Source organism: Ailuropoda melanoleuca, chromosome 15, assembly GCF_002007445.2.
Source record: "Ailuropoda melanoleuca isolate Jingjing chromosome 15, ASM200744v2, whole genome shotgun sequence".
Taxonomy (NCBI): Eukaryota; Metazoa; Chordata; class Mammalia; order Carnivora; family Ursidae; genus Ailuropoda; species Ailuropoda melanoleuca.
In genome coordinates this window covers 86,337,930-86,350,969 of record NC_048232.1, presented here as the reverse complement: position 1 = coordinate 86,350,969, position 13,040 = coordinate 86,337,930, and the positions used below count along the sequence as shown (strand labels likewise).

At 59.0% G+C, this 13,040-nt stretch overlaps 1 protein-coding gene across 3 annotated transcripts in view; it reads left to right on the top strand.

Moving 5' to 3' along the window:
- The window catches only part of SHISAL1 (shisa like 1), a 79,706-nt gene that overhangs the window by 36,310 nt on the left and 30,356 nt on the right, over positions 1-13,040 (top strand). For 2 of the 3 annotated variants that reach the window (XM_034643710.1, XM_034643711.1), the window contains exon 4: positions 8,310-8,627. The exons of the other annotated variant lie outside the window; for it this stretch is intronic. In XM_034643710.1, the coding sequence (XP_034499601.1) occupies positions 8,310-8,627 (318 nt within the window). The remainder of the gene's footprint in view (positions 1-8,309; positions 8,628-13,040) is intronic. 3 annotated transcript variants of the gene reach the window in all.

Genomic DNA, 13,040 nt, shown 5'->3' with positions numbered 1-13,040 from the left:
GACAACCATTCCGGTTTTTACTTTCAGTACATAATTCAATAAATTACATGACATGGTCCACACTTGATAATCAAATGGGCTTTGCAGTAACTGATTTCGTCCCACTGTAGGCTAATGTGAGTGCTCTGAGCACATGTAAGGTCCCCTGGGCTATGCTGTGGGGTTTGGTGGCAAGGGTGTAGTAAATGCAGTGTGTGCTTACAATATTTTCAACTTACAACTGGCATATTGGGACATAGCTACATCATAAGTTCAGGAAGATCTGTCTTTCCAGTTGTTCAAATTTCCTTTCGTAGTGCTTTGGAATGATCTTCATAGATATTGTATGCGTATCTTTTGTACTTGTTCTTACCTATTTCTTTGTGTGCTGCTATTATAAATAGGGTCTTTTCTCCCATTATGTCTTCCAACTGACTCTCGTTTAGATGACAAAACCTAATGGTTTCTACCTATGAATTTTATACCCAGCCACCTTACTGAAATTTCTTACCTTTGTTATACTTTTTCAGTTGATAATCTCTTAAGTTTCCCATTATGCTATTTGCAAACAATGATAATTTTATCTCCTTCCAGTTTTTGGGCCTCATTTCTTTTTCTTGTCCTATCATCTTGGCTAGTACCTCTAAAATTCCAAAGATGTTTGGAATTATCAAGCACTCTTCTCTTCTTCCTGATATTAATTGGGCTGCTTCAGATATTTTCCCAATAAGCCTGAGGCTGACTCTTGGCTGGCTATATTTTTTTCATCGTAAGGAAAAGTCCCCTAGGACGGAGGGTTTGTTGAGTGACTGTGGAAGGGAGTGGTGGCACCACTGAGGGGGCTGAGCCCCAGTCTGTCCGATGTTGGTGCTTGAATGCTTTGCCGCTGTGCCATGCTCACTCGGGAAATCTCCTTTCCCTTTGGTCAGGCAGGAGATGCAGACTCCTTGACTATCATCCAAATCTCCCTCCTCCCACCAAGGCCGACTCCCCAGCCTTCCTTCCTCAAATGCATGGGTGCTTCCCCTGAATATCTTGCCATCTGCTCAGGCCTTAGAATAATTCTGTGTGTGAAGTCGTTCAGCAAGTCCTGTCCATCACAAGGGCTGGAATTGGGCCTGGAATCTGACCCAAGCCTTTTATAAGACCACAGACTGACTCCCTGAGGGGGGAGAGTGGTGCCAACACTGGGGTTAGGACCCCAGAGTGCTATCATTGCCGGCCAAAAGCCAGACGGAAGGCAGAGGCTTGGCAAGGCAAGCAGACTTCTCCAAGGCTCTGGCGACGGGTGTCTGGGATCCTCGTTTTGAAGCCCACAGGTTTCTATAATCTGCACATTTCCACAGGATCTCTCACAGAATACTCCATCATTCCAGCACCGTGGGGCCTGGTTGCTGAGAGGAAGGGTTCAGCCCTACAGTAAAGCCGTTCCCCTGGGGAGGAATGGAAATACTGAGGAAGTTTAGCTTAGCTCTGATTCTTAAACCTCAGAAAGCACTTGTGGAGTGCGCGGCACAGGGCCGGCTCCGTGCTCAGCTCCCTCCTCGCTGTGTCGCTGAGGGCACCTGACGGCCCAACCGGAGCCCACATCACACACAGGGACGATGAGACATGGGGGGCGGGGTTGTGTCACTTACCCGATGCAGGCAGCCCATCAGGGGTGGGGCCGGGAGCCAAGGCAGGTCTGGAGGCCGCTTTAATAAATCTCGGGCCTACACCAACGGAGGCAGATAGGCAGATCGGAGTGGGGAGGCCCTTAGAGCGGGGATCCCCACTGCAGCACCGCTGACACCTGGGGCTGGCTCTTTCTTCGGGGGTGAAGGTTGCCCTGTGCGTTAGACGTTTAGCAAACTCCCTCGCCACCACCCACGAGACACTGGGAGCAGCCTCTCCCCTCCAGCCGGCCGTGCCAACCAGCCCCATGTCCTGATGTTGCCGACTGTGGGGCGCAGGATTGCCCCGCTTGGGAACCGCCGCTCTGGAGGGATTCCTCCCTGTTATTCTCCACCGCGCTTGCTTCCCCCACCTCCCCACAGATGTGGACGGAGGCCCAGAGAGCGGCTGTGCCCACCCCAGCGTCATTGGGCTCCGCTCCTCGCCCAGGCTGTACCACAGCCGCCATCCTTGTGTTTCATGCAGGGAGGCACGGTGCCGGATTTCCCTGCATCCAGAACTTGTGGAGAAGGTGGGAGCCACTACGTGGTCCAGAGGAATGAGCATTTCCAGGCAGGGTTCCCTGCAGCCTGAGGATGAAGGGGCAAGGGGAACCATGCGGCACGCATGGGCCCCCAGCCCGTCTAGATGGCCCAGGGCAGCGGTGACCCTTCCTGGGCTTCGTGAAGATGCACGGGGTCCGTTGGCAGCCAGGGCGCCCGCCACCCTCCCACCTCACCCACCCCGCCAGTGAATCAGCGAGGGGGCAGGGCTGGTGACAGGGAAAAGGAGAGCGCTTCTGATGACTTATTTATTTGTGTTTTTCTGGAGGAACAGAGTGGTTTGTTTTGGTTCTCGCTGCCTGGCAGAAACGCAGGCAGAGAGAAGGAAGCAGCCTCACCAGGCCCACGTCCCGCCGTGCAGGCAGAGGCCCTGGGTGTCCCAGAGAGGGTGCAGCACACCTTCCCGTGCCAGGTGACCCAGACCCAGAGCCCTGAGCCAGCAGGGGCCACGGTCGGCTCTCTCCGGGGACAGAGGTGGCATGGGGTGGAGTCCTGTGCAGTGAGTGGGCGTTCCTTCTCTGGGCAGGTGGGCTGCGAGACGGGGAGAATGGGAGAGGATTCCAGGAAGGCAGAAGGGTCCTCCAAGGATGGAGGGGATGAATTATCGTTCTTCCCTTGGCCGCATCTGAAAAGCTTTCCTTTCCCCAGCGCCTGAGGCCCCGAGAGCCCTGGGCCCTGTCCCGCAGGCTTTCTGCCATCATCCAGATGCCTCTGAGTGCAGCCCCTGAGTGTGGTCAGAAGCTTCTGGATGTTCTTATCTGTTGTTCAACCCTGTCAACACCTGCTAGGCACAAAACCTGCATACACACTGGCAGCCTTCTCAAGACTGAAAAGGTTCTAGAATCACGATGTTTCTTCATCGGAATACACTCTGCCAAGCCAGGGGGAGGGAGCCAAATGGACATTCGTGAGCACTTATTGTAGTGCGAGGGTCCTCACTAGCTCCTTTGATCCACGTAGAGGCGTTATCTATGGAGAAGGTCCCCTGGCCCCCTTACACCAGGGCTGAGGCTCAGAGAGGGGGAAAAGTGGCCTGTAGTCGCACAGCAGGGTTGGGGACAGGTGCATCAGTCACCTGGGTCAGTTATGTGGAGGTAAGGAGTGGCCCAGAGGTCCCCACGGCTCGAGACTCAAAGGCTTATTTTGGGCTCACACTCCATGTTCTTTGGGGTCCCCTGTGGCTCTGTGCATGGAGCCTTCTGTGACCCAGGTGGACGGAGCGCTTCCCATCTAGGGCAGGATGTCCCCATGGCAGAGGGAAAAGAACACCGGTGAAACCATGAGGTGGCTCTTGGACGTCTGCTCAGAAGCAGCCACGATACTTCTGCTCATACTCTATTGGCCAAAGCGCATCATTTGGCCAAGCCTGTGACCAGCAGGGTGGGGAGAGGCACGGGGACGGACGCGGGGAGGGATGGTGAATATTTTGATAGTCACGGACTGTGCTTCATTGGCCCAGAGCCCATGCTCCTCCACTGCCTGGGACAGCCTCGATCCTGCTGTGTGACCTCAGGCATGTTGCCCGGCCTCTCTGGGCCAAGATCAACTGAGCATTCCTGTGCGCCTGACTCACAGGAGCCAGCCCTCACAGCGTCCTTCCCCTCTTGGCCCCGTGCTATCTCATTAAGCCCCATAAATACCACCCCCAAGGAGGGGGATTGTTACCTCTGTTTTACAGATGAGGAGAGTAAAGCTGGGCTTTGAATTCATGCAGCCCTGACATCTCAGACCCAGAATGTCACCACCAGGGTCACCAGCTTGTCACAGGCCACCCTGTGAGTGGGCTCAGGGCTCAGATAGCGTAGATGAGGTCGGCCAAGTGGCCGTGGCCCCCTCCCAGCCGGTGCTGGCCTCGCCGTGAGCCCTGCAGCCCATGTTCCGCTCTGGCCTGATGGCCTCAGCAGCTCACCTCCTCCGTCAGTCCGCAGCGGGGAGGGACGGCTCACGAGCGGCGGAGGGGGCTTCCTCCTGGCCACAGCACCCCCTCTTGCGGACCTACCTGCTCCTGTTACCAGTAGGTATTCGGTGAGATTTCTCCAACAGAGGTTTTTGTTTACCGCTCGGGAGACACCGAAAGAATTTGAATCCATAAATACCCCAAAACACACTGAAAATTTGCTATCTGTGGCTTTGGCTGGCTTCACATCTTGCCCAATGAAACAGCCTCCGTTTTATCTTTCGCCCTTTACAAAACATATGCATACACACAACAAAGACCCCTGCATCTGGATGGAATTAGTTTCCAGATCACATTTTTAAAATTAAATGAAAAAACCCAGGATGCTTCCAACCAGCCAACCATGGGGAGGGCAGGCCGAGAAAGGCAGGAGAGCTGCCTGGGGGTGGTGTCTGTGGCCCGGGCTCTCCAGCCAGCTGCCACCTCCCGTGTGGGCTCCCTTGCAGGGCAGTGGGAGTCAGCGAACGAAGCAGCTCCTGCAGGTGCCCCCTCCTTTCTCTGAGCGGGGAGGGCAGGGGGAGAGGACCACCAGTCCGCATCCCCCGAATGCCAGTTGGAGCAGCCGGCTGCGGAGGCCCGCAGGCCCAGCAGTGCCCACGCACGCACGCAAAGCCCGTGACATGCTGAGATGCGGAATGCTCTGGGCAGCGGGGACTGGAATCCATGCTCAGGTCCTCAGGTCCTGGTACGGCGTGAACCCAGACAAGTGGGCACGCCACGCAATTGCGGGAAATCCCGCCCTGGACGTCCAGACGTGGCCTTGGGGTTTTCCCAAGATTCAGCACACTCTGGGGTTAGGTGATCTGGGTCTGAATCCCAGTGCGGCCACTTCCCAGCTGGCAGGGACTTGGCCTTTCTGGACCTCATTTCCTCGCCTGTGCATGGGGCAGGCTGGCCCGTTCACGCCCTCACGGTATCGTTGCAGGGACTGAGAAACACGGGGCGCCGGTGTGCTTCCTTGCTGGCGGTGCTAGTAACTTAGTGACTACGGAGAGAGGAGGTAAAATCTAGTGGAGACGCTAATTATATCAGGGCTGTCAATGTCACCAGCTCGCCACAGCACCCCATGTGTGTCCCCTTCAGTAACAGCAGCCGCCCTGCACCGAGTGCCAGGCACGCAAAGATACATGGGACCCTGACCCTAGCCTCAGGGATCTCTGAGCCCGGGGAGCCAACAGTCCTACGGAACAGTCAAGACAACACTGTGTGTTCTGGGAAACCCAGTGACTTTGGGAGCCCGAGGGAGGAGTTGAATCTAACAGAGGACATCAAGAAAGGCTTCCTGGAGGAGGTGGTAGCTGAGCTGAAACATGGGTGCACAGGAGGCAGGGAGTGAGTTCCAGGCGGAGAAACCACATCAACCAAGGCCTGGAGGTGACTCGTCTGCCCTGAGAGGCTGGGCGCAGCCACCCTGGACAGCACGGTGCCGTGGTTAAGAACGTGTGCCCTGGAGTGAGGTTTCTGAGTTCAAATCCTGGCTCTCCACCTAATGGCTGTGAGATCTTACATGAGTCTCTTCATTCCTCCGAGCCTCAGTTTCTTGTCCATCCAATGGGGCTGGTGGCGATAGCAGCAACACTTCCTTCTGTGTTTGCTCGGGGTGCCGAACGGGCTACCGTACGGAGCGCGCAGAGCGACACGCACTGCCTGCCGCTTTCCTTACTCTGGTTACTTCGCAGTCCTGCTGGCTCTAGGCCCAGCTGCGGCCCATCCACCACCCCCGGCTGGCGTCACGGTCTCCCTCTCTGCAGGGCAGCATCTGCACACAGCTGCCCTGCTTCCCCCTTCCCACTCCCCTCCCTCAGCCCTGAGGCTGCTGCCATGGGAACCACCAGGAAGAGGCCCGATGCTTGCAGCAATGCCGTGGGGGCTCCGGGGAGCCTGGAGAGAGGGTGCTGGGAAAAGCAGGGGGGCCGGGGCCTGGAGCCAGGCTCGCCTCCTCTGGCCATGTGGGCGTCCACCCCAGGACTCCTGCCTCCACAAGCCAGGCCGGGCTGCCAGCCTCTGCTCCCTGACAGAAATTCCACACCCAGATATATCCAGGCAAAGCTAGCCTCCCCTTGAAGTAAGGCAGCTTGGGGCCTGGCTGTCAGTCATTCACACCTTAGCGTGAATAAGCCCCTGAGACTGCTGCAGGCCTCAAGAAGGTGGTGGCTGGAGGCAGGGCCCCACAAAGGAAAGCGGGTGGCCCAGACACAGAATTGTGTCTCGCCCCTCAAGCAGATTCCGAGGGCTTGGATGCCCAGAGACTGCCCACTTGAGGGGCCTCCAAGCACCCCAGCTAAGTCTTCAGGGGTGGGGGGAATTTGGCTATGTAAGGGGAGGGACGGCGTTCCAGGCAGAGTGCAAGGGAGCAAAAGGGAGCAGCCCTGGCCCCAGGCCCGGGGGTCAGAGGGCAACAGTCCCAGCCTCACTGCTGAGGCCAAGGCTGAGCGGGGGTGAACTAAAACCAGCTCTTGCAGGCCCAGAGACACACAGGGGTTCTCCCAGGCCATACAGAAAAGCTGGACCAGGGAGGAACCTGGACCAGGCCTCCTGGCTGCGAGCCTGGGCTCTCCAGCCTCAGGCAGGGTCTAGAGGGATCTGTCGTGGGGACCCAGGACGCCAAGGGGCCCTGTCTGGGCAGGAGCTTGGGGGAAGGGTCCCTCCTCGTGAGCAGGGGCGGTGAGGCTGGACACGGGCTCTGCCTGTCTGCAGTGCACCTCCCGTCCGCCACCCGCCCGCACACACCCCCCTGAGCAGACGCCCGCAGCAGGGAGCAGATGGAGGCTGCGTCTGAGTGATTAATAAATCGGTCCCTTTAAACAGCCCGCAGTCAGTTTGGAACACTGCAGCCCCAGCTGCACCGGCCAGCCCAGGAAACAGCCCTCTCTGGGCACCCAGGGGACACTCAGACCCCGGCCTGGGAGGGGGACAGATGGACCCAGACAGCCCAGTCCCGGGGGCAGGGGGGTGCTCGGTTTGACAGGCGCTTGGGACTTTGGGCCCGAGGAAAGGCCCGGCCCGGCCCGGCCATGCAGGAGGGGCAGCCTGTCTGGAGGGCTTCCTGGGGGAAGCAGTGTCCAAGAGGGGCAGGTGGGAACCAGCAGGGAAGCGAGGAGGCAAGAAAATGGAAAAAGCTGCCCAGGTAGAAGGCAGAGCTCGTGCAAAGGCCCAGTGTCTGAGTGAGTGGGACGTGCTCCTCAGTGAAGGGACGGGGTGGTGGGGAGCCAGGCTTCACAAAGGAGCTGTGAGGCCCAGCAGCCTAAAACTCACCCCCATTCCTACTTCTGGAGGGTGGAGCAGTCCTCAGCAGGGAAATGCTGGTGAACGAACACGAGAAACTGTGTCAGGGAACCTGAGAGCCCCAACCATGCAGTGGGGCAGGGTAGGGGGGCGGTGGAGGCAGGGGCTGGAGGAACAGCCGGGACCAGTGACTGCCCTGTGGGGTGTGGGGTGTGGGGTGTGGGAAGGGACGCTGAGCCAACCTTTGCTTCCTGGACTTCTGAGAAAGGGCGAGAGGGAGCAGGCTGAAGGGGAGGCTGTCCTTGGGCACAAGGGGGGCACCAGCTGGATTCCAGAAGCACGTGGGGGTGTGAGGTGGCCCAGCGTGGATGCTGAGGGCTGGGGGTTTATGGCTCAGGAAGCTGGGTTGGTTTGTGCTAAGACAACAGACGTCCCGCATTTGCCCTGGGTCCAGTACGGTAGGGAGGAGCTGTGGGGGGGTCGAAGGGTGGAGGAGGTGGTAAGGGATGCAGGAGAGCACCCCAGGGTGGGGGAGCAGCGTAAGCAAGGAACCAGGGGGCAAGCAGGCGGGGGCACCTACAGAAGCCAGCTGGCTGGTCCAGGAGCAGCTGCCATGTTGGGAGACACATGAATGAGGGTGAAGGTCCTTCCAAAGCCCCCAACGGAGTGGGGCCCACTGGGGTCCTGGGGGAGATGCTCCAGGGGTCAGGGTGCAGGGGAATGGATTCCAAGGGTCTAGGAGGTAGCAATCAGGCAGGTGGAGGAGAGGAAGCGGAGGGTGGGTGTAAGGAGTGGGAGCCCGTACTCCCCACCCCGCAGCGGGGGGTTGCAGCCCCTCTTCTCTGGGACCCCGAAGTAGCCCCTTGGATTAACTCTGTCATTGGGGGCTGCTGTCCGCTTCTCCCTCAGCGTCTGTCTCTCTTTTCCCCCAGCAATTACACCGCCTTGCTGGGAGTGTGGATCTATGGCTTTTTCGTGTTGATGCTGCTGGTCCTGGATCTTTTGTATTACTCTGCAATGAACTACGACATTTGCAAGGTTTACCTGGCGCGGTGGGGCATCCACGGACGATGGATGAAACAGGACCCCCGGCGGTGGGGCAACCCTGCCCGGCCGCCCCGGCCAGGGCAGCCTGCCCCGCAGCCCCAGCCTCCCCCAGGCCTGCTGCCGCAAGCCCCCCAGGCCGTGCACACGCCGCAGGGAGATGCCCACAGCCCTGCCCCGATGACCTTCCAGAGTTCGTCTGCCTGGTGAGTGCTTGCGATCAAGGCCGCCGTGGTGGATCACTTGGCTTTGCCAAGCTTGGAAAATACGGGCCGTTATTGCTGCCGTGTTTGGCTCCTTGATTTTCTGATCGTTTGCTTACCTTATTTGCCAAGAGGGATTTGAAGTTGCCCATGACAACATGCGCCTGTGCGAGAGTCAAATGCGAGGGGGAGACGGAGCTTGGGAGCCCAGCTTGCCGGTTTTATTGCACTTAGAGACTGGTGCGACAGTGATTGCCACTGAGCAGTTCATGGAGCTGTGAGTTTCCTGGCAGCCAAGGCAAAATGGGAAACTGGATGGCTTTCCAAGTTTTCACGGTCAAATGAAACAAATGGGTATTTGAGGGCTGGAGGATAAGCGTTCTCAGCATGAAGTTAGGAAAGAAGCCTATTTCTGGTTGGTTCCTCGTGTTCACATACGCTGAGTCTCGTAAGGACGTCTGAGGCATTGCAGGCAGACTGCTTCGTGATGGCTCAGGGGAAGGGGCGGGAGGAAGCGAGGGGCAGAGGATATCAGGGGTTAGCCTAGTAGCCTGGCTGCATGTTCAGACCTGACTTTCTCTGCTGTGACTCTCGTCTCTGCCCAGTCCCAGGCCGGTGGGAGGTGGGGGAGGACGGACCGTCCCTGGGCAGTGCCGAGTGGGACGGAGAGAGGAGGGCTGTACATTTTGGAGCAGGAGCCCTCTGTGAGGGAGGCCCGCACAAAGGACAGGAGCCAGCCAGAGGGCAGGTTTGGGGTTCAGAGGCTCTGTGGAGGTTGAGCTGGGCACATGGGGCGTGGGGCACATCATCCTGGAATATCCCAAGCCTGAGCGCAGGCTGTGAGATCCGTCCCAGAGCCCACCTGCCAGCAGGTGCACAAATCTTCAGCACAGTGATCACTGTCGAGTCTGTGAGCTTTGCCGGAAACCGGACCTGGGTTCGAGTCCCAGCTCCGCCATTTACCAGCTCTGCGAGCAGACAAGTTACCTCAGCCCTGCTGACCTTCCAGTCCTCAGGAAGCAGCGGAGGGTAAGCATAGCCCCGGCCAGGGTCCTCTAAGGGTAAAACGAAATATCTGTTAACCTTGTAGGCGCCCGGTTAACCATTGGTGCTTCCTTACTGGAGAAGCAACCCATCTAGTTGATGATCAAGAAATAGCTAGAAGTCGTGACCTTTTCAATAATGAATGACTTAAAGAATTCATAAGATGCACTTAAATCAGCTTATTGATTGGATAATTGCCCCATCTATCAGGCAGAAGACAGAAACACAGCCCTGTTCAGCTCAGCTTGACAAATGCCCACCGAGCCGGTCCCCTGGGTCCTTCCCCCACACTGGGCTCCCGGTGACAGCGAGGCAGTGGGTGGAGACCCTTGAGGAGTAGGGGGGAGAGGCACAGACCCACGCAGAGCCGTAGACCACGAAACAGACCTGGCCCCAGAGGTGGGGTTTTCTGAAACGTGGGTCTCTGGCAGCAGACCTGTCTGGGGTTTGTCAAAATTAATTCCTGGGTCTCATCCAGAGCCCCCTGACCAGGAAACTCTGGGGGTAGTGCCTGAGGTACCGGAGTCTGAGAACCTTTGGAAAACGTCATTCCATGTGGCCAAGTGTTTTGAGAGCTGGGATTCTTCCATGTGATCTATGGTTTTCTCTCCCCCATTTGGAAAGTCGCATGCCTCCCTGAGCAACGGGCTTGCCAGCCTTGCTGGGCTCGTGCCTTGAGTCCAAACCAGAGACTGAGCCCACGGTCCTTGAGCCCTGCTGTCTAAGTGGGAGACATTTAATTTCAGAGCTCGGAGGCTTCGTGTCCCCCCTGGTTCGCATATTGTGGACTCAGAATGGTGCTCCCATAACCATAGAAGTGCTCATCATCGGATCATCGGAAGCCTGTGAGGATGTGAGGCGGGATAAAGGATTCGCTTGGTGACTTTCAGATCCTGCCTGCCCTCGACACCCAATGTGACCTTGGGCGAGGGGCTTCCTCTCGGGCTTCCACCGCACCCACCATGGGGAGAGGGGATGGACCTGGCGGGACCGTCACCTGCTGGCCTCCTGGCGGGAGCCCATGGTTCAAGCAACAACTATCTAGCACTTGCTGTGTCCCTGGCATGGTGTTTGCCGTCTCTAAGTCGTGCTGCACCCCTTGGGCTCGGTGCCGGGGGGCAGAGAGGTGTAGTGGCTTCCCCAAGGTCACCGGCTGCTGGTGGAGTGGGGATCAGACTACTGTCCTCTGTGCTGACAGAGACCTCTACACCCCCCGTGAGAGCAGCAGGAAGGACATGGTGTGTGTACCCATCTTCCTTCACTGGGGCTTGTTTCCCCACCGGCCCCCACCCCATCCTGGCCCTGTGCCGGGTGCTGGGGACAAGAGACAAGTGACACACAAGACATGAGTGAACCACTGGGGAAGGACAGAAGGCTGTGACATAGCCTAGGGGCGGTGCCAGGGGCATGGGGGGCAGGGGGCACGGCCAGGCAGATCTGAGCAGTCGTGAGTGTGGCCACCGGTGTGTCCGCAGGTGGCACGGGGTGTGGCTGGGGCAGGGGCGGGCTGTGCTCAGTGCTTCCCTCTGTACAAGAGCTGGCATCTGTCCAAACTGTCACCCTGGGTCCTCCAGACAGCCCCCCGAGCGCTTCCCCGGCATCATGGACACCCGTCCCCCTTGGGCACAGATCCCGCCAGCTGCTCCCCTGCTCTTCCCCTGTGGTCCTGTGCCCCCTTCCAGCCAGGCACCCCACCACTCAGCTCTCTCTCCAGCAGCGCCCTCCTCCTGCCCCGCTGCCCAGCGGCCCTGCTCTTCCCCTTCCTCACCCACAACCTGAGGTGTGTCCTCCCTGGGGACACTTGCCACTCTGCCCCTTGGTTCATGGCTTTCTGGTTGGTGGCCCCTCCGGCCCTTCCTGCCCCTGTCCACAGCTGAGACCGCTAGCAGGCCTCAGAGTCCTGCCAGACTGCCTGTCCTGTTCTGACTCGAACGCGACTGGACCCCCAGTCCCATGTGTCGCAGCCACAAGCCCGTTGTTCTGAGTGTTACCAGCACGGCTGGCATGACGGCGAGCAGCTCATCCGTCTGGGGCTGGAGTTGGCCACCCGGGTCCAAGAGCCACGTGCACCTGTCGTCGGCTCTGCAACCTCGGGCAAGTCATTCTACCTCCCATGCCTCAGTTTCCCCATGAAGATTTCCCAGGGGTCACAACCGTCTTGAGAATTAAAGGGGAGGAAGCTTAGGGAGGGGCTTGGCCCGCAGCCTGGTCCCGTGTTGTCAATGCTCATGCTTATTTCTCGGGTGGGTAGGTACATGTGGTAGGGGTCCTGCCCCCAGGATTGATGGGGAGATCCAAGCAGCACTCACCTGGCGCCCCGCACGGGCCAGCCACGTGCCAGCCACATGCCACTTTATCATCTCCCATCTGCCTGCTGGCGTAAAGATGTTGCGCCCCATTTTCAGACGCGAGAACTTGGGGGCTCGGAGGAGGTCATTGGCCTACCTAGGTCACCCAGCCAAGGGGAGACTGAGGCAGGGCCCCATCCCAGGGCTGAGTGGCACCCTACAGCCTGTAGCCTCTCTGCTGGGGGCTTGCCCATGGGGGGAGGGGGAGCCTCCAGTCAGAAACCCGGCCGTGTGTAGGACTGAGGCAGTCTCCCAGCTGCCACTGAAAAAGCAACGCCTCCGCCCAGCCCTCACTCCGTGGCCCCAGACACATGCCACCCAGCTCCAGCTCCAGAAATGCCCCATTCCAGCCANATCATGGACACCCGTCCCCCTTGGGCACAGATCCCGCCAGCTGCTCCCCTGCTCTTCCCCTGTGGTCCTGTGCCCCCTTCCAGCCAGGCACCCCACNCGTGTCCGCAGGTGGCACGGGGTGTGGCTGGGGCAGGGGCGGGCTGTGCTCAGTGCTTCCCTCCGTACAAGAGCTGGCATCTGTCCAAACTGTCACCCTGGGTCCTCCAGACAGCCCCCCGAGCGCTTCCCCGGCATCATGGACANACCGGCTGTGGCCCCAGTCGCCCCTGCACGCAGGGTGGCCTAGCCCTAAGTTCCTGTGCTGTGCTGTGCGCTGGCCTGCGGGGAGTGGGAGGGAGTGGGGCCTTCAGCTCTCCCGCTCCCCTGCAGAAGGCCCGCCCTTCTGTTTCAGGCAGCACCATCCCCCCCCCTCCCCACACATGCCTGCTGCCCTTGCCTGCCAAATGCAGGGGGCACCTCCTTCGTCCTGCCCTNCCTGCCCCTTGGTTCACGGCTTTCTGGTTGGTGGCCCCTCAGGTCCTTCCTGCCCCTGTCCACAGCTGAGACCGCTAGCAGGCCTCAGAGTCCTGCCAGACTGCTTGTCCTGTTCTGACTGGAATGCGACTGGACCCCCAGTCCCATGTGTCGCAGCCACAAGCCCGTTGTTCTGAGTGTTACCAGCACGGCTGGC